This window comes from Calypte anna, chromosome 1, assembly GCF_003957555.1.
Source record: "Calypte anna isolate BGI_N300 chromosome 1, bCalAnn1_v1.p, whole genome shotgun sequence".
In the NCBI taxonomy this organism is placed as follows: domain Eukaryota; kingdom Metazoa; phylum Chordata; class Aves; order Apodiformes; family Trochilidae; genus Calypte; species Calypte anna.
This window is the reverse complement of record NC_044244.1, coordinates 10,877,779-10,897,143: the sequence shown is the minus strand read 5'-3', so window position 1 is coordinate 10,897,143 and position 19,365 is coordinate 10,877,779. Positions and strand designations below refer to the sequence as shown.

General features: G+C 37.7%; 1 protein-coding gene across 2 annotated transcripts in view; it reads right to left on the bottom strand.

Moving 5' to 3' along the window:
* Positions 1-233: 233 nt before the first annotated feature.
* The window catches only part of SEMA3C (semaphorin 3C), a 113,508-nt gene continuing 94,376 nt past the window's right edge, over positions 234-19,365 (bottom strand). The window contains exons 13-18 of one of the 2 annotated variants that reach the window (XM_030456641.1): positions 14,010-14,098; positions 12,267-12,308; positions 11,184-11,341; positions 8,250-8,317; positions 4,741-4,871; positions 234-2,891 (exon numbers count right to left, since the gene is read on the bottom strand). In XM_030456641.1, the coding sequence (XP_030312501.1) occupies positions 2,478-2,891; positions 4,741-4,871; positions 8,250-8,317; positions 11,184-11,341; positions 12,267-12,308; positions 14,010-14,098 (902 nt within the window). In that variant the 3' untranslated portion in view covers positions 234-2,477. The remainder of the gene's footprint in view (positions 2,892-4,740; positions 4,872-8,249; positions 8,318-11,183; positions 11,342-12,266; positions 12,309-14,009; positions 14,099-19,365) is intronic. The other variant, XM_008493022.2, reaches the window with a different exon arrangement.

The following is a 19,365-nucleotide window of genomic DNA, read 5'->3' as shown; positions in this document are numbered from 1 at the left end:
TGATGCAGTGAATCCGCTGGGGAAATAGGAAGAATCTGGCAGCTCACAGAGTATCTGCACTAATGTCACTCCAGGAGGTAGTTCTGTCTTGTGGCATTTGATTTTTGGTTTGTCACTTACACACTTGAGAAGCCAGTCATCCACAGATTAAAAAAAAAAAAAAAAGAGAAAGAAAAAGAAAAAAAAGTAGTTTGCTGCACTGAAAGTCAGCTGGAGAAAACCAAACAAACGTATTTTCCTACAGTCCACTTTGACAGCTCTTGGGGCCAGATCCAAGCTCACTGAAGTCAAACAGAAAGATCCTCAACCTTTTCCAAGTTTCCCAATGGCTTCCATAAGAATCTTAGATACCAGTGGCTACATATTTCAGAAATAAGAATTCAGGTCTTACTTAAGGGAAGCACTTTACTAGATGGCAAAATATGAGCAGGCTGCCATTGCCCTCATTGCTTTGAGGCAAGCAGTAAGCACAGAAATTAAACTCAAAGAGCTTCCATTAGCAAGAAAGGGACTTAGTGTTTAAGTGGTTTGATCAATCATGGCCCATTTCCCAGATATTCTGCACCAGGTGGTGATAAAGTGACACATTTCACTGACATCAGGTAAATACCAGAGCTACCAACACTGCACTAGATCTTAATTCACACTGACACAATCCCAGAGGTGTTCTCCTGTACCCTGTAGAGTTACTCCCAGAGTATTCTAATAGAAGCAGAATCAAAATAGTGCTCAAATAGTTTCAACAAAGACCCATTACAATGTTTAAAACTATGTTTTAAAATACAGTATTCATCTGTGACCGGCTGAACTAACATCTTTTAAAAAATATTTTTTCTTACCTTCTCTGGAATCAGAAATTATTTTTACTCTTTTTTTCTTTTTCTGAGAAATTTACTTTTCTTTTTTTTAGCTAAATAGCTAAATGTAGCTCAGTTTTAAGATGAACATTAGTTAATATTTTTGTATATTATCATAAAGTTTCAAATAATATACTACCATTTTTAAAAGATATTCATACATTTTAAATCCTTGTTTTCTATCTCTTTGAACAGGCTCATCCACTTCCAGAATACTCTTACATAGTAAAACGAGGCAGTTTTGTCCTTTGTTTTTGGCACTAGTGTTTCCCCCCCCAAAAAAAAGATAGTTTATCCCAGGATGGCTTGATGCACATTTACACAATTTTCAACTAATAATATACTTCTTAAGAACTGCTGCTTTCTAAACAAAAATATTTCTGTTTAAACATGCTTCTCAAGTTGTTACACTTTTTGGTTTTTGATCCTAGCCCATTTGTCACTTTTGTTTTTCCCTCATACTTTTTTTTTTTTTCTTTTCTTTTCTTGATCTTTTCAGCAGAAAACTGAAAATGATAGGAAATCATGAAAATTGAAAAGGAAAGGGTATAAAGTCTAAAAACTAAAATGGTTTAATTTAAAAATTCTAGTTAGAATATTTGCTTTTTGAGAAAATAGTTGAAAAAATAATGTTTTGAAAATTTTCAGAGACACTCATGACTTGTTTTCACACTGCAGATCAGCTCCAATTTAATCATGGAACAGGTTAAGCATAATCTGTATTTATTTTGTTTCTGTGTAAAAAGTATACCCACATTCTGTCCTTTGAAAAACATTGGAGTGTAGTTTCTTGAAAAGTATCCAAAATACCTATGTCACTTAGGTGTTTTGCAAAATTGTATGTGTATGGAACATTCTCATGTAAGTTTTGTGCCACTTATAAAGCTATGTAATGTTAGAGGATAGCCTATTTTAATAAAAACCAGTATGTGCAGAGATATTTTAAGCTACATTCCAGAACTCATGAATTTATTACAACTCATACTATGCACAGTAATCAGTGTTTCTTCTGATAAGGTATAATTATTTTTTTGGTGTTTCTCTTCTACTTGTTCCTTCATTTGACCTCTGTAGGATTACTTAACAAATGGAACATTTCTACTATACTTTACTTGCTCCCTATTAGCATGCATTCACATGATTTGAACAAGGAGTCAAAGCTGTAAACCAAATACTGAACAGTAAATAGAAAGAAAACCCAAGTTCTGCAGTGCAAGGAAATCTTAGTACCATCCCACTTTGAGCATGCATCTTAAGTCAGATTCTTTCACTAGTCTGCTTGGTACAGTACCATAGTTCCAAGAAAATGTATCCATTTTGTAAAATTTTCTAATTAACTGTAATTAAATACTTAGATCTCAAAGATGAATCTGGTTCAAGATGAATACCCAGTTCTGCCTCTAGGACAGAGCCTAACCTAGTGTCAGTAAGCATCTAGGAAAGAAAATGCTCTGAATTATCATTAGATAAGTTACGCTGCATTTTACCGTGAGAAGGATCTTTTCTGAGGCTTGTTGGATTTTCATTTTTTCTTAAAATCAGATTTGCTCAAATTTGTTCTCAATAGACAAATATAAGCCCCCTACAGTGAGGACAGAATCTATTACTGTTAAATAAAACTTAAGAACCAGGTAATTGATTCCTTCTATTTCTACTTTTCCTGCTATTTATAAGGGCTTTTAGTTTGCTGTAGTCCCCTCTCATCTTCTGGGGTTCTTCCCTTTGCTGCCCCTGCTGTCTACTGTCTTTACAGTACTGGTTAATCATCTGCATTTCTGAGTGGCTGAAAGCTCCCACAAAGTCCTTGGGGTGGAACTGTAGTGCTCGGACTGAGCTGGCCCAAGTCCAAGGGGACCACTTGTCAGTCATGACAGCCACCATCTCTGAATCCAACACTTTGAAATTGATCTTTGCTAAGGTCTGCTTGAAGTTGTTCTCTGTTGCAATGCAGTGGTAAAGCCCCCGGTCACTGTCTTGGACAGAGCGGATGAGGAGTCCTTGTTCAGTAGCTATGATCCTCTCATTCAGCTTGACCTAAATAGCAAAAAAGACAGAAACAACTTTTTAAAGAATGTTGTGGAACAACATAATAGTGGACCTTTTGGTAAGTCTCACTTCAAACACCTCTTTATCTCTTACAGAGTAAAGAGGTGTTCTGCTTCTATTGCTGTTAGTGGTAGCAGAGAACTTATCTCGGTGTAGGCAAGGGTTGCTAAAGAAAATGATTTCAATATTTTTACACGTAGTGGCAAAATAAATTTGATCGGGATGAAGAGAAAGATGCAGATCAGGAGACTGCACAAAATAACTTATTTTCATAATGTTCACATAGTAGAGCTGAGGAAATGAACTTTTATTTGCCAGGGTTACACTCCTGAAAATGTGTCTTCCAGCATCAGACATTGCTGCTGAAACTCAGTGAAAGAAAGCTGAAGAATTGGGAGTTGATCTCTCATTAAACAGAGGGTGGCTTCTAGCTGAATGTTTTTACTTTGAGCAGGTTTCTGGGCCTAACTTCTGAAGAAAACTATTTGCACTGCAGAATCTATAGCCTGGTAAGAAAGATTTCAGTGCCACCCTCAGATGGGACTTGGGTCATTGGAATCTAAGGGCAATTTTTCTACTCTCCTGTTCTTTCTCTGACTTCGGGGAAGTCCCAGATGTTCACAGCATCTGAAGGAAGGAAGTTATCACAACTTGTTGAGTTATAAGCAGATTCTAAATGACTGTGTATGTCCCTTTCCATATCAGCTGTTCAGTAAAAATCACTAATTTAACCCCTTGGGAAAGAACACAAGTGTCCTGTGCATTATACGTGATTCTCTTGGGAATTAATTTATTTATTATGCTATTCTGTTATTGTAAACTTTTGTAGATATTTGCAGAAATCTGAGAGCTGGAAATTTAATTAACCCTTTGAATGCTTTTGTTTGGTTGTTATTATTTAAAACTGCATCGATTTAAATATGATTTTTGAACATAAGAAAAAAACCCAAAGATTTCTGATGAAGCCAAGGGTTAAAAAATTGCACCTCAGTTGCCAGGGCACAGCTTGAGTCTTTGAAGAGTACATGAGAAAAACAGATTGAAAAACTTAGTAAAAGGCTTGTAAGTCTTCTCTGATTTTGGAAAATGGCTGAATATTAAAATAATGTTTTTTAGTATTTGTAATCTATCAACAGGTACCATATTATTTACTATTTCCTTTCGAAAGATGTTCCTTTTTATTTATATAGTAACTGCCTTGGATTTGAAATGGATTTTTTCCCCTTTTTGTATTACTTAAGGAAAACACATTTCCCCATAAACAATCATGCTGTATATTACAGGGCTGAAACATGAGAGCCTTAGAGAGTGCAGTAATGGAAAATGTGATTGCACCACACTGGGAAAATGCTTTTGTCAATACATGATCTTAGCCTAGACTAGTTTCTTGCTAAAGAAACCTTGCACATTTCCCCCATTTTTGCCTTTTATCTGCTCAATAACTCAGAAGAGCTACTGCATGCTGACTTCTTCCCAAACTTTATACAGGTTATTGATTTTATGCTTATTTCGTCAGATCAATAAGTGCTTCAAATCTTCAGTTTGCAATTAGTAAAGTGTGAAGAAAGAATTCATTAACTAGTTGTCTAATTTTAGGGGCTGACTGGAATTTTCTGATAGCTGTTCTGGTCTGACAGAAATCACTGGGACTGAGAAGTGACGTCCCAGCTATATTGAAGAGTCTGGTGCTGGTCACTGTCCCTCATCTACACAAGTTCTCCAGCTTCTCTGTGGCCAGACTGTCTGATGGAAACACAAATATTCCCTTGCCTTAGCCCAGGGAGTGGGTAAGATCCTGACTGAAGTCCATTCAAGAGCTACTGATCATATTACTCACCTCTTTCCTCCTGTCATTGTCTTTCTGTAGCAGCCATTTAATAGAAGCCTGAGGAGATTTGGGTGTGCATTCAAGAAAGGTGGTGTTGTTTTTCACTCCATACTGAACTATTTCTGCAGCGTTTCTGTACGCTAGAAAGAAAAAGAAAGCAGGTCAGGCTACTGTATGAATGGGGATTTGATAAAGAAAGCAAGGAGTTGCAATACAGGTAAAACGTTTTCAATACAGGTAAAATGCAGTATGTCTGATCCTGATATTGGCCAATAATAAGAAATTTAGGACAGAAAATTTTCAAAGAAAGAAAATTAAACGTGAAGAAGCACATTCAGTTCTGGTGTTTTCAATCTGGGATAGTCTGTTCTGAGAAAGCAGGGTACTGTACACCAGCAGATGCTGAGGGGATAACTGAGTTCAGGGATATTGCTCTCTGAGATTACCTCATTCTCTACTACTACAAGAACTCCTGCCTAGCATAATCCAAACAAGAACGAAGACTTGAATATATTTCTTCACTCTTCAGTTTACGAGTTGACTAGATATGGTTATCTGACCCAAAACAACAGGAGACTGCCTCAGACTGCCTGCAGTCTCCCCGGGCAGCGAGAGAGGGCAGGCGCGGCTCCCGCTCCTCCGCTCCTCGCAGTCAGCAAGGACGGGACTCGGCTACCGAGCTGAAAGGCAAGGAGATCGCAGCCAGGCCAGCAACAGAGAGCAGGACAGATTTATAGCACTCCAGAAACACCTGGGCAAGTGCTGAGCGTGTCATCGCTTAAACTTGTTATGCACCTTTATAGTCTTGAGATATGAGCAATTGGCAGTTACAGATATGAACTTGAGATGCTCATTGCTTGGCCCAAGCTTCATTTGTCCTGAAAACTGCACACTTCAACATTTAAAAGAGTTCATCATACATAAAAAATTGTATGTGTGTGTATATATATATATATATTTAAGGAGAAATTGATAGTTTCACCAGGAGGTTTAGACTGGATATTAGGAAAAATTTCTTCATTGCAAGGGTTGTCACGAGGCACTGGAACAGGCTGCCCAGGGAAGTAGTTGAGTCACCATCCCTGGAGGTATTTAGAAGGTGTGTTGCTTAGGGACATGGTTTAGTGGTGGACTTGGCAGTACTGGGTTAACAGTTGGACTTGATAATCTTAAGAATCTTTTCCAACCTAAACAATCCTATGATTGATTCTATGACACAGAACAGTATGAGAAATGCAAATACCTAGACGTAGACATGTCTAAAATCAGAGGCAGTTTTTACACAGTCCTAAGACTGGTTTTCCTCAAACTCTATCTGCCATTCTTTTCAGCTTCTTTCACCAACTGATACGCAAAATTGGAATATATTCTACTAAAGGAAAGAAACTCTGCATGGTTCCAGTTCTCCAAATTTTTTTAGCACATTTATAAGGTTGTACAAAAATCAATTGTAACTTTCAGGACAATAAACATGGAAATATTTTGCATTTAAAGACCAAAAGGCATGAGAGAGCTTATGTGTGGGCTGACCTATCAGTAGCTGTGGAACAGTGAGAATCAGAGCTGCCACACATTTTTACTGTTATGTACACTGGAGCTGGGTGTACTAATGCATTTTTATCTCTTTGATTGATCAATATGTATCCATCTTCTTACCCTGTCCATAATGCTATTACTTAGACATGCTAAGAAAAGCACTGAGAGACTATAAATGCATTTCTCTAATGGCTAGCACAGCATAACAATTTCAAACAGAGAATTCAAAAAACAATCATAGAAGACTCATAAGTCTTGATCTATTTCAAAATTGCAATGTGCCAAAAATGTTGAGTCTATTCAGTTTATCTTAGGCATGCAACCTATTCATGTTTAAAGACTTTGTTTCAAGATTATGGTTCCCTACAAACTTGGAAGATTTCTTCCTATTGCCCAGATCTTTCCTATTTTGTCCTTTATATAGCTTTCATTTTTTTCCCCAAGCACAGTAGTTTTGTTAAATTTTGAAAGAGTCTAAGTTACTGTTTCTTTTTATCTTTTTTTCTTTTTTTCAGTGGGGAAACAACTGCCATCTACTTATCCTATATCCCAATGCTGTCACCCTTTAAAGTGCCTAAAACACATAAACCTATAAATACAGCTTTAAAAAAAAAAAAAAAAAAAAAAAAAAGTTGGAAAAAAAGAAACCTGCTTCACAAGACTGTCAAGACATAAATATTTGTTTCCCCTTAGCCCAAAAGCAGACAGTTGACGTTCTCACATTTTCCACATCAAAAGAGGAGACACCCACCCTTGAGACAGACAATGGTCAGTGGTCACAGCACATGCCTGTGAGGTAGGACTCACAGCTCAAGTTACTTTGTGATTCAGAGCTTAAGCTTTAATGTGGATCTCTCAGAGCTCAGGTGCATACTCTCATGGTGGGGTCATCTTTTGAAATTACCTGTTCAAGTTATTCAGGGTCATATAAATGACCTAATACTGAATCATGGGGAAAGACCCTCTGGCACTGTAGATTGGCAGCTGGAACAGGATTAGCCACATTTGGGCCGAGTGATCTACACCAAGTTTACACTTGTGGTTTGTTTTGATCCAGAAGAGTCTTCTGAGACCCAGGAGTGACCATTTCAGTGGAATTATCGGTGACTGAACATTTCACATGTAACTAGTAAAGTATTGGGCTTTTACTAGAAACATTCACAAAAAATTTACAGTCCAGTCTATTATTTGGTCTCCAGGTGGTACATATGAGAATGAACTTCAAAATGAGAGTTCAGAGATGAAAGAAGACACCTTTAACCTGTGTACCTTGTTTGATGGTGTGCATTGACACAGCCTAGCTCAGGCATGCATGTGGTTGAAGAGGGTTAATCTGCCTTTATGCATTCTTCTACTCTTATTTTGACTTTGAAAATATTTCACTGGTCTCCATCAGTCTGGACAAAGTTGTAGCTAGGAGGGAAGAGCATTGGCTCCACTGCCTACCTGCACCATGCCAGGTTGATGAAACAGTTGCACATCTGAAAATAAGGGACTTCATAAACAGATTTGGAATGGTTTATTTTCCCATATAGAGGGACAAAAAAAAGGCAGGCTGAGAACCTCAAAAGACAGATTGAACACATGATCTTTTCTGAAAAATGTGCTCCAAAACACAATGTGATCTGAACTACACAGAATTATTCTGAGGTCCAAGGCTCAAATATATGAAGAGGAATGAATAAAGACTGAATGGATTTTGAAGTAGAATAGCCCTCAAATTAACTGTACCTGGTTTTAGTCAACAACCTGTTTTTTCATGTAGGTGAGCTACGTATTTTATGGTCCTTCCTTTTATGGTATATGTGCAAGTTTCATGTAATTGCAAGGAAAAATGTTAAAATGAAATCAAAACAAAACTCATACTTGGAAAATAACTATGCTTTAACAGTAAACCACATAGATAATGTGAGTTACGATGAATCACATAAAGGAAAGTCATGCATTCTTTATATAGCATGAGGATCTCTAAATTACAGTACCTTTCAGGTTGAAACCTCGGCACTGAGTCAGAGGGTTTCCATGCCTCACGTCTTGCCGACGACTCCTCCTGAAATATTTTGTAAAAACAAACTGTTACTCCAAGATAGCTACACTGCAAAGAAACACTTTTTTTTTTGTGAGTTTGTTGTTTTTTGTTTGTTTGTTTGTTTGTTTCTACTAGGTCAACTGTTGGGAATAGTTCATGACCTACTGGGTGTGCTTTACTCTTGGCAGGCTTCCTAGAATGAAGATACTGTTTAAGTGAGTAATCTGATTGCTGAAGTTTATAAAATGGTTGTACTTTTATTAGGTACAGTAGTTTTGCAATGGAGGTATAGAGATGGAAGGGCGACAGGTGATGCAAAAAATAGACATACATTCACTGTTGCAAGGCCTAGCATTCAAAGCCAGAATCCCTTGATTTCAACACTTTATTTTTGCTGCCTGTAGCTACCTTGGTAGCAGAGTGACTGAAGTATTCATCCACAATGGAGGAGAGCTAACATTCAGTCCTGTCCTCTACTTGTATGTGACTATTTCCAAAAGATACTTAAACTCACAAACCAAAGAATACGTCTAAATTACACTGTTATATTATTTGGATGACAGATGCAAAATCACAGTTCTGTGGCCAGCTAGCCAGGGAGCTTACTGGTAAAGGAAATAATGGCATTTCAGACCTCCTCAGATAGGTGGTCATGGATCACAGCATCCAGTGCATGAAAAACTGGTACCTTAATCTTTTTTTCTTAAGGTACATTATGTTTTTCCTGAATATTTTTTAAAGTTAGTTCAATATTTAGAAAAAAATATATTGTTCATAGACTGTAGCAAATGGATGCTGCTGGGATATTGTGAGCTGTATTCTGAACTATGCACCACTGATTTGTGAGATCAGAAGTCATAAAAAGCCCCTGTAGCTCCAGGACTACTGAGTGAAGGGTGATGCCTCTGTGGCCACATCATACCAGATACTCCACAAACCCCCAAAGACAGTGTTTACAATCCCATGTCACCTGATCCTTCACTGCATTGTTTTAAAAAAAAAACATTTGAAAGGTGGTATTTCAAAGGAGTAATTTTTTACATTCCAAGTATATTTTTGATGTTTACCATCAAAAAATTTCATCCCACGCCTTGGGATCTTAACCTCTGTGAACCATTTATGTGAGTCAAAGGAGATATGGAAAAGTTTCTGAGTGAGTTTCAGAATTCCTGTGCTACCGTGAGCTGCTCCTCACTGTCAAAAATGGAATGCCACTTGCATTAAGCAAGTCTGAGAACATAAACTTCCAGTGTGATACTTACAAAAAAATGGTTAAGAATGGTGTTTAGAAAATAAAGATAGTACTGTCAAGTGTTTTGAGGTAAATCAATGTTGGATGAGGAATCCAAGTAATCCATAAAAGACAGAGGTGTCAAAAGAAGCAAGTAAGAAATGTGTCCAGCAGATACTACTGTCTAGACTATGGGATTTGGTTCTAATTACCAAATTCTCCTTAATCTCTCTTGTCAGATAAAGTGACAACTCATTTCCTTTACATATAAAAAACAGTTGTTTTGTTCCATACACTTTTAGGTGTTTGTTTTGATGTGATATAAAAAGCAAATTGCAAACAAAATGTCAGTGTGAAAGCAAGCCCTAGTGGAAATAACCCTGGGTGTATATAACAGGGATGGCAAGGAATCCACTGGAAACAGTCTAAATGGGTACATTTGGCTGCTCATTATACCCTTCAGCAGCTATGTTAGTGTAGGTGTTAGGTGGTCTGAGACTTGGTCATTTTGCTTTTTTTTCCTCTCCTCTATTCCCACTTCTGGCCTTTGTAAGAAAACACTCTGCAAACTGGAGGCTGAATATAGTGAGTGAAAGCAGTAAAAGCTCCAGGTTCTTTCAGTTGATACATGGCCAGATTGGGCTTTACTTTTTCATCTCAAACAAGGAATGAGTCAAGAAAACTTTGCAATTACTAAAACTGTCTTTAGTCCCAAGGAATGACATCGTCATCATCCGGTTGGGTCACTGGAGCAGAGCCAAGCTTTGCCTGTTTTTGTCTACTGTGTCCCTCCATGTAGGTAAAGAAATGATGCCCAGTAATTGTCCCCAGTCTTCTCCATCTGCAGCTCAGATGCAGGCAGTAAGCACAGTGGCACAGAGTGGGTAAAGCATTGACACACACCTGAAAGGTTTGTCTCCTCTGCAGTAATACCTCATTGTGTATTCTGTAGCTTTGTTTTTTATGAAGTGAAATTTTAGTAAACCAAGAGCTCCCTGCAGCTCCCTGCTATTAAATATTGCCCTTGGGAGGAGGAAAGAGGCTCCTGCTTTGCATAAGAATTATGAGAAGGACTATTAGCTCTGTTGTAAATTAAAAAGAAATTGCTTTCACTGTCTGCTTTAATAAATCTTACGTCAAAAACTCCAAATCTGCAGGCATTACATGAAAATCACATTTGCCTAAAATTTCCCAGGAAACAGTTCTTATTATTTAGGAGCAAACGAGGAACAGAAAAAAAAAAAAAAAAAAAAAAAAAAAGAAGACACTTTATTTCTCAGACAGCCCAAGAGATATTTTGCTCTAGTTAGGGCTATCATAACTACACCTATAGTGAGCAACAGAATTGAAGCAAAGGGAACAAATGCTTCAATAATTTTGTGTGCATGCGCTAGAAGGGTTAATATTTATGATTAGGAATGCTTTTTTCCAGTCTGTAACTTTAAATATGAAAAGGCAAGGTCTTTATCATACACTCTTGCAGCACACACTTCTATGAACAATGCCAAGCACAATAGGTGCAGAGCTATTGTCTGAACACGTTCCTGAAAGGAACAACATCCAACTTCTCCACTGCATTACAACACCTCAGGCTGCATAGCAGCACAAAAGCCTTCTTTCCTTGCAGACTTCACTTGCCTGCTACGTGCTGCTCACCTTTTCCCTGTGGGATAAAACCTGGAGCAGGAGTTGCCATCCCAGGCACAGTAGGGGTCTCGGGCCAGGCAGCAGTCAGCACAGGCGGTCCCATAGATGTGGCAGCGATGCAAGGACACCTGGGTGACCCCTTCATCTGAGCTCACATACAGCTGTTGCTGTAGAAGGAAATGTAAAGATTTCTTTGAGATGTGGAGGAGTTTCACTCAAGACACCTAAAAGCCTTCCAATTAATTTTGGAATTAGCTCAAGACCAGGAGGGGAGCCACAAATATATATAAAATGCCAAGATAAACAGTAATCTCCCAGGTGAACAGGCCTATAATATTTCCACCTTCCTGTTAGAATATACTCAGAAAGACTGGGGAATGTTAATGGTTTTTGGACATTGAGTGTCATTGTTCTGTTCTGTGGCAGACAGGCTGAGTTAGTATTGGTCAGATTTGAGAACTTGGTTCTTATTCAGTAAGGATTATTGGCTCAAGCCTTTGAACTATGTATTTTCTCTGCATAAAATCACTACAATAAATATTATGCAGAGTTCCTTGTTGGAATCTCCAGTGCATAAATTTCCAAGACATAAAAGCTTGAGATTATGCTGAGGCTTAGGGTCAGATTCTGATAGCTTTATATACCTGGAAAAAAATAAGCCAACAGAACTTTCATAATAAATGAGAGCTTTTGCAAAAGAAGTTCAAAGTGAATAGGCCGAAATTACTTTTTTTTTTTTTACTAAGAAAAAATCAATCAATTTTTGTTAAAATATAAATTAATGTTGATCAGAAAACTTGAAACTCCCTTGATCTAAAAATTACACTGAATTAAATTTAGTGACTAATGTTTATATGCTAGTAGTTTTGTAAAATACTGAAGAACATTTGCTTTACATAATAAAAAGAAAGTTTCATTTTAGTGGTTCTGGGGCATATAAACAACTCATGCAAGCTTCAGCCATGTATTCTCCATACTCTTCATAAAAAATATAATGCCTGTATTTAGTATGCTGCACAACAATTGGTATTCTAACATCTTTATGTTATTTATTTATCAATTAATAAGCACTAAGTAAGCATTCCACTTTACCTTTTTAGATGAAATCTTCATTGTTGTTATAGGAGTATTACTCTGAAAGACAAAATTCCAAACTGCATTTACAAGAACTCTTGTTAATCCTGTCCAACATGAAAATTTAAAATTCAAAAAAACTGAAGTCATATCTAAGAAAACTATAACTTTTCATAGTTCGGAGAGGCATCACTCACTCCTACTTATTTTTTGCTATTTTCAGAGCTAAACAAACGACATAAATACAAGCAATGTCTCACAATGTGTTAGTTAAACTCAGCTGCATTGTTGTTAACCACATGCACCAAAATGATTTTTACACTTCTAATCAACCTCCATCTGTGCTACCTCACCAGTACAGGAGCCATGTGTTTTGAAGCCATTACTCTCATTTTGTAATACAAAACAGCGCTTGTTCTTTGGCAATAATGATTAAGAAAAATCATACAATAGCTCATGGATATTTACCACATGATTCAGATCATAGTATGCCATATTTCTCCTACACATTATCTACAGTGCATACAGTTCGGGCACCATCCAACATATACTTTCAGATTATCAATGAGTGGAATATTAAAAATGGCCTATGTGTTGCTGAATGTTCATTTACTCAAGGCAGTGCTGGATACTACTGTGTGTCATCACCCAGCCTATTATTGTCTGTGTCCAAATCAAATGTTAAAGAGTTGGAAAAGGAATTGTCACATTCATTGCCTTAAGCAAGAGAAGCAATTAATTATTCTCATCCAAACTAATTATAAAACTGATAGCAATTAAAATATTCAGCAGTTTTTTAAGATTTAGCATTTCCGCAGTCACAAAGGAAACCCAACTCTAGTCTAGGATTAACTGTAGCAGATTACAAGCAGAGCAAGGAGGCCAGGACTAGGAAAACTGGCTGTTAATCATGAGAACTGGCAAAGATTTAAAGGAGTTTAGAGCTGCTGTAGTATTTCATGAACTGCCTGAAGACTCAAGGTCAAATGCAACATTGGACCTGATGCCGCATTCTCCTTTCCTTGCTTATAGCCTGGAAAGGAATCAGTGCTTTGCTTACTCTCAATATTTATTAGCACACAGCCAGTGATCTCATTTCTCCTCTCCTGGAGAGACTCATCAAAATACTGCTGTGATACCTGCACAGACTGCAAAAACGGAGGTTATGATATCATAATATTGAGGATTCAGGAAAAAAAGTTTGTGCATAGGGGTCCAGAAACTAGGTTTTGGGTCAGGATTCCTCTGTTCACCTGTCTGCTGTATGAATTTACCTTTCAGTAAATGGAATTATTAATACTTGGGTGAAAAGTACTCTTCAGACAATGTTACTCACATATATCTTTTTTAAAGGGCAGTCTCCAACAAAAGCCTAGGAAGACTAATTATGTCTTTGTGAGGATTAACACACAGGGTGTATTCCTTTTCTTAAATACTGTTTGCCTAGATAAAAAGCTCAAGTTTTCCTTTTTGTATCCTCTCAAGGAAAGAGAAAAGACCATGACAAAACCCTTAACAAAGTTTAAAGCTTCATGCCACCATTTGCCCAACTTAAATATAGGGAGAAAAAAGGACTTAAACTAGCTATAGGGTTCGTAACAGTGGATACTTAATATTCCTCTTTATGTGGGTATCAAGCTGGCAGTATGCACATTTACTTGATCTTTTATCAAGTCTCAATTGCCCTTGCCAAAGCCCCTTGGAACAAAGTGTTTGTGTGAACATACATGTTGGAAGAATAAAAGTAGGAGCAAGCCAAACCTGAAAAACCTCCAGCTCTTCTAAAATGAGTTCTCCACTTGCAGAGAAGTTGGTGGGCAGGACAACAACTTTTTGCACGGTTCCTTGATCTGGAAAATATGAGCAAAAGTGAGAACATGTGGCAGAGATAGAAAAACACAGATGAACTATTATCTTAAAACAAATCACCATCAAAGTGAGCATTATCACAGAGAGAAGGGTAGGGAAAAGCTCATAATTTTCTACAGTTGGGGTCAGAAAGGACCATGAGATGTTTCCTCATATAGGAATACTCTATATAGTATTATTTTTACATATAAACATGAAGAAATTTTGGTAAGATTGGAGCTACTACCATCACTGTTACATTCTACTAAAAAAGACCAACCAAAATCAGTATCTTCTGCACTAGTTGCTGTACAGACAGGCAGGCAGAAGCAGTACCTTTCTAATGATCTTAAAGACACATATTTAAACAGGTAAAAAGGAGCTGCTACAGAATGTGTTATATATTCATATTCAATAATAAATACAATAACAGTTGACGATGTAAAAGGTGAAACTTCCAAAGAACAGCTAAACCAAGTATAATGAAAACTTGTTTTTTTGGGGGGCAGGGGAAGTCAAACAATTAAGTCTGTTACATACTGGTAGGAGTTAACATTTTAGTCCATCAGGAAAAAAGGAAAAGCAAGGTCAAGATATTGTAGCTACTCAAGCATGGTTGCTCTCTCAAAATACTGTTCCTAGCCCCCCCAAATCAGAACAAAAGAAGAAGTAAGGGTAGGGCAGTGGCAGCGTTTTTGTAGGTTGGATGTGACAAGTGAGAGGGTTTCTTGTGATTAGTTTTCCAAGTTTCTTATGTGGAAATAATATACGAGACAGAAGGGTCCACCTATGAATGATCTTAAAGGCTGAGATAGCCACCAAAGAAAAGGCATACTGGGGGGCAATCAAAAGGACAAGCATTTTCACTTGGAGAAAAACCAGCGCATAGAATTCCTCTTGACTGAATGGCCTGGAAATTAGTCTGAGTAGAATGAATTTATTTGCTCAGTACTGATTCTGAGGAATGAGATTGTATGGTATAGATTCTGTTCAGCCTTCAGAAGTTTAAACTTGTGTGGTTAGTAAAACATTAGTATAGCATAATACAGGCAAATATCTGCAAGCATTTTTATGACTTTTTGACCAAGGAAAGGAAATCTCAGATTCCTGTTTGGCAGTTCTTGATATAGACAATGTAGACTGAGCAAGGACAATTTTGCTTTTGTTTTTAAGGTCAGTGACAAAAATCCATAGCTGTACCTGCAGGACAAGTTGGTTACAGTAAATCATTTACATCTTCTTATTTCCCCGGAGGATGCCAGAAAATAATAATATATTTTATTTTTTAAAAATAAGGTTTAAAGGCTCAATATTGATATGTAATGTCCTGACCACAGAGCACACATAGCAGTATTTTGTGATTTAAACAGAAGAAAAAAAGATAGATTCAAAGTTGTCAAGACTTAATATGAGCAGCTATCAATTGTACATGCTCAAGGCATTTTAGGCATGAATTTTTCGTAAGAATTTTCTATGGAGAACATTTATTTTCACTATACAATGGCACAATAAACCAGTTCCTTCCGAAGAAACTTTACTGAAAGTAAATCTTGAGGTAGCACACCTGTGGTCTAAGCTGGCTGCCAGTATTAGCAAAGCTGTGGGACAGAGATTTACTAACTTGCCAGAGTCATTGAAGCTTTAAACTACTTCAGATGCATCCCTCATTGAAGCTAAGGAGAAGTGTGTGCATGTGCACCTGTGCACAGTGCTGCGTTCACTAAAGGGAGTAACCCACCAACAAACATACACAGCTTAAGTCCAGTCTACCTCTGCCTTTTTGCATCCTTTTATCAATGGCCTCCCTCTAAGATAAAAGTATACCATAAAAAATACAGTAACAGACCTCTAGGAAGAGATCGCTGCCTTTTGTGGGTTTTTTTTTTTTTCAGCTGCTTTCAGTGTCAACTACCTGTGACCCTGACATGCAGGGCACTAAGCATGTTGACAGTGACCTTACCTGCAAAGGAATGTGAAGCTGCTGAGGCTCTTAAGAACTGGTTTATTTCAATGATCCATTAGCACATGCCACACATTTAACATTCCTAAATTGTCTTTGCTCCTCAAACATTGCCTCAAACTGAAATCAGAACCTAAGGGGAGATTTTATCCTGGGCATTGGCATGGAAAATACTGATAATTCCTGACACCAAGTCCTTGTGTCCTAATAAATTTTCCTATTTGAAAACTAGTTTTCTATCTGCCTTTTTGTCACACCCCACCAAATACACAGAGCTAAGGACTGTTTACCTTGCTATTCACTCCCTTTTACTCCATATTTTACCATTAGGTTTGACTCAGTATTGTACCCTGAGGGACAGATTGTTGCAGACAGGAATGTGCCATTGTTTTAAAGGAATTAGTAAACTTAATACAACATTTAAAATCAATATGATGTTGTATGCAATAAAAAGCTATTCATTAGTGAATACACTAAAAAAGAGGAATTTCAATAGTCTTTACATATATTTATAAATATATAATTCTAATAATACATGGCTTATAGGCAATAGCCCTCCACCCCTCATATAGTTTTTCTACTGTTTCTCAGCCTGCTCCCTCATAAATGAAAAACAAATATTTGTGCCCAGAAAACAGTTCTTATTCATTATTCATTAGTATTAATGCCTCCCCCAAAAGCACAGTAGCTGACAAATCAAGCAGTTATACAGGTTTGTGTCAGAAAGCAGTTTAAGGTGCATCTGAGTACATTGTAGCTTAAGGTACATCTGAGTTTTTCTTATTTCCTCTAATGGTGTAGCAGCAGAATAAATTCCCTGGGTCAGAAGGAAGATTGGAAAGGATGCAGAACTGTGCTCTGCAGGAGAAATATGCAAAGTAGCAGTGCCTGAGCTGTTTCCCACTGTATTTCATAATACGTAACCTTTTCCATTGTAAGACAGGCATCAGAGATCATCAAACAAGTGTAAGTCAAATCTTTTAATGTCTAGGTCAATGTATGAAATTATAAGATAACTGTAAAATGATAAAAATGAACAGGATACTATCCCTCACCGTTTACTTGTTAAGTCCAGAAATCCACTTGCAAATATTTCTACACTGTTACTATTTGACATAGTCACAAAAAAAAAGAAAAGGCTATTGTGCCTCTAGAATATCAATTCACCAGTAGAATCTATGAAGTGAAGAAGTAGATTTACGCTCACCACTTCCCTGACTTTTCACTGGGAGCTGTTTGCAGCCTTGTGTCAGCCCAGCAGTTTGGGAGCTGAGAGCAGACGGACAAACAAGAAGGAATCTCCCTCAAGCTGACAGCAAGAAGACAATGGCAATTCATAATGATTAGTTTTCTGTCTCAGAGCTGCTTGAACAACTGCAGTCTCCCAGCTGGATGTGGAAGACAATGTTACTGAGATCACATTCCCTCAGAGAGGACTAAGAAAGAGGGAACAGCAAGGGAGTGAGTGAAGTGCTAACATCCTGTAAGCTAAAAAATGCTGTAGAGAGTATGCAGAGTGGAAAATAAATGGAAAAGGAAGGCACCGCAATAAATGGTCCAAGGAAGGAGAGACAAATAACTAACAACAATAATAACAATTATAAAGAAAAAAAAAAACCAAAACAACAAAACCAGAACTTACTTGAAATGCAGGGCATGATTCTGGACTGGTATTAATCAGCTAAGCTTCACTGGTACCAGCTGGACTATGACTGATTACCCTAATTCCTAGTCTAGCTGACCATGGGCAATGGAAAAAGCAAAGCTTAATGAACAGCAATGGAAAAGACAAAGGTGTTTGGCTGGAATCTGTATTCCAGAAGCTGAGTCTGCAGGTCTGAATTCAGATCTCATTCTCTGTACTTCTACTAGCTGTTCTTCTCCAGCCCTGTGTAAACACTGCAGTTGTAAATACTGTTATCCTCAAAGAGAGTCAAGACCCATCTACCCTTGCACTATGGCACATGCACAAACTGAACAACAAATTAAAAAACAAGTGACTTTTCCTCATCATAGAAAAATGACTGTGATGTACAACAACTGCTATCCTGCCAGGATTTTCACAGAGGCCTCCTGCAGTGAATCCCCTCCCTGATGTGTCAGACATTGCTGAAAACACTCTGAACACTTATACCTGTGTTCTACCTGTGAGCCTAATTGCAGCGTAATTATTTTGGTCTCTAATCTGAGTTGAACTTGATGCAAAAATAAAATTACAAACCAAAAAGAAAATAGTTTTCACAATGCTTAAAATGTCTCTGCTTGAGAATACGTTGTCTCACCACAGCACCTGAGTTGGTGACAGGGTAGCAGGGGCTTCATATTCTGTCATGTCCTTAGTTGTCTGCTCAAAGTCAGGGCTTCCACCACAGCCACATAACCTCTCTGTGCTTCACTTCATTCATCTGTCAAATGGGTGTGAACTTTTTCCAGCTTATAGTAATGCTATGAAACTTTGTAAAGTCATTTCAAGTTGCACCAAATTAAAAAAAGGCAGATACAAATGTCTAAGGAGCTCACACTTGAAGGCAAAACTTTCACACAGTCCCAGCTTGGTCAAACTTCTGGAACACACTTTGAGCTTGTTTGAACAAAAATTTATCAGGGGAAATGAAATAGGTGAAGGAACACCTTCTTAACTTACATATCTTCTTAAAAGGCAATAAAAAAGGCTTTTATGAGTTGGCCAATGGAACCTTTTGAATTACACAGGCAGTATGACCAAGAGGAAGAAGGAAACTGTTCTTGCTGCCTGTTGTGATGCTGTTGTGCAACATCATCTTCCCAAGCTCACAGTCACGAAGCGACATCCAGCAAATCTCTGGGAGGCAAGCTTGCTCTTCTGAACAGATTATCTCTCTCTGTTAGAATCTGTAGCTCATTACAGTATTTTGGCTATTAAATTACTGGAGGCTACTGTTGTCAGCAAGGACTAGTTTTCTAAAAAGACAGGCATCATGTAACACCATGAAAATGAGTATTACAACCTTATGCTCTGAAGGCACTCACTGCATCCAGACTGTGAAAATAAGTGTTGCATCAGAGGATAAAAGATAATAAGAAACATCAATCAACATCACGCCACATCAGATGCATGTGGCCCACATTAATCATCTGAATAAGCCACACTGAAGTCTGAAGTGCCTTTTCACGACAGCAACTTAGATCTCCTTCCACAAAAACGTTTCCTGTCTTTGTAGCAAGAAGATGAAAAAAATCCTAGCAGTGCCCATGGCTGTTTAATGTACCCAGGTTTGACCCAGACATTTAAATATTTTCATAACACCCAGAGCAATAAAAAACCCCATG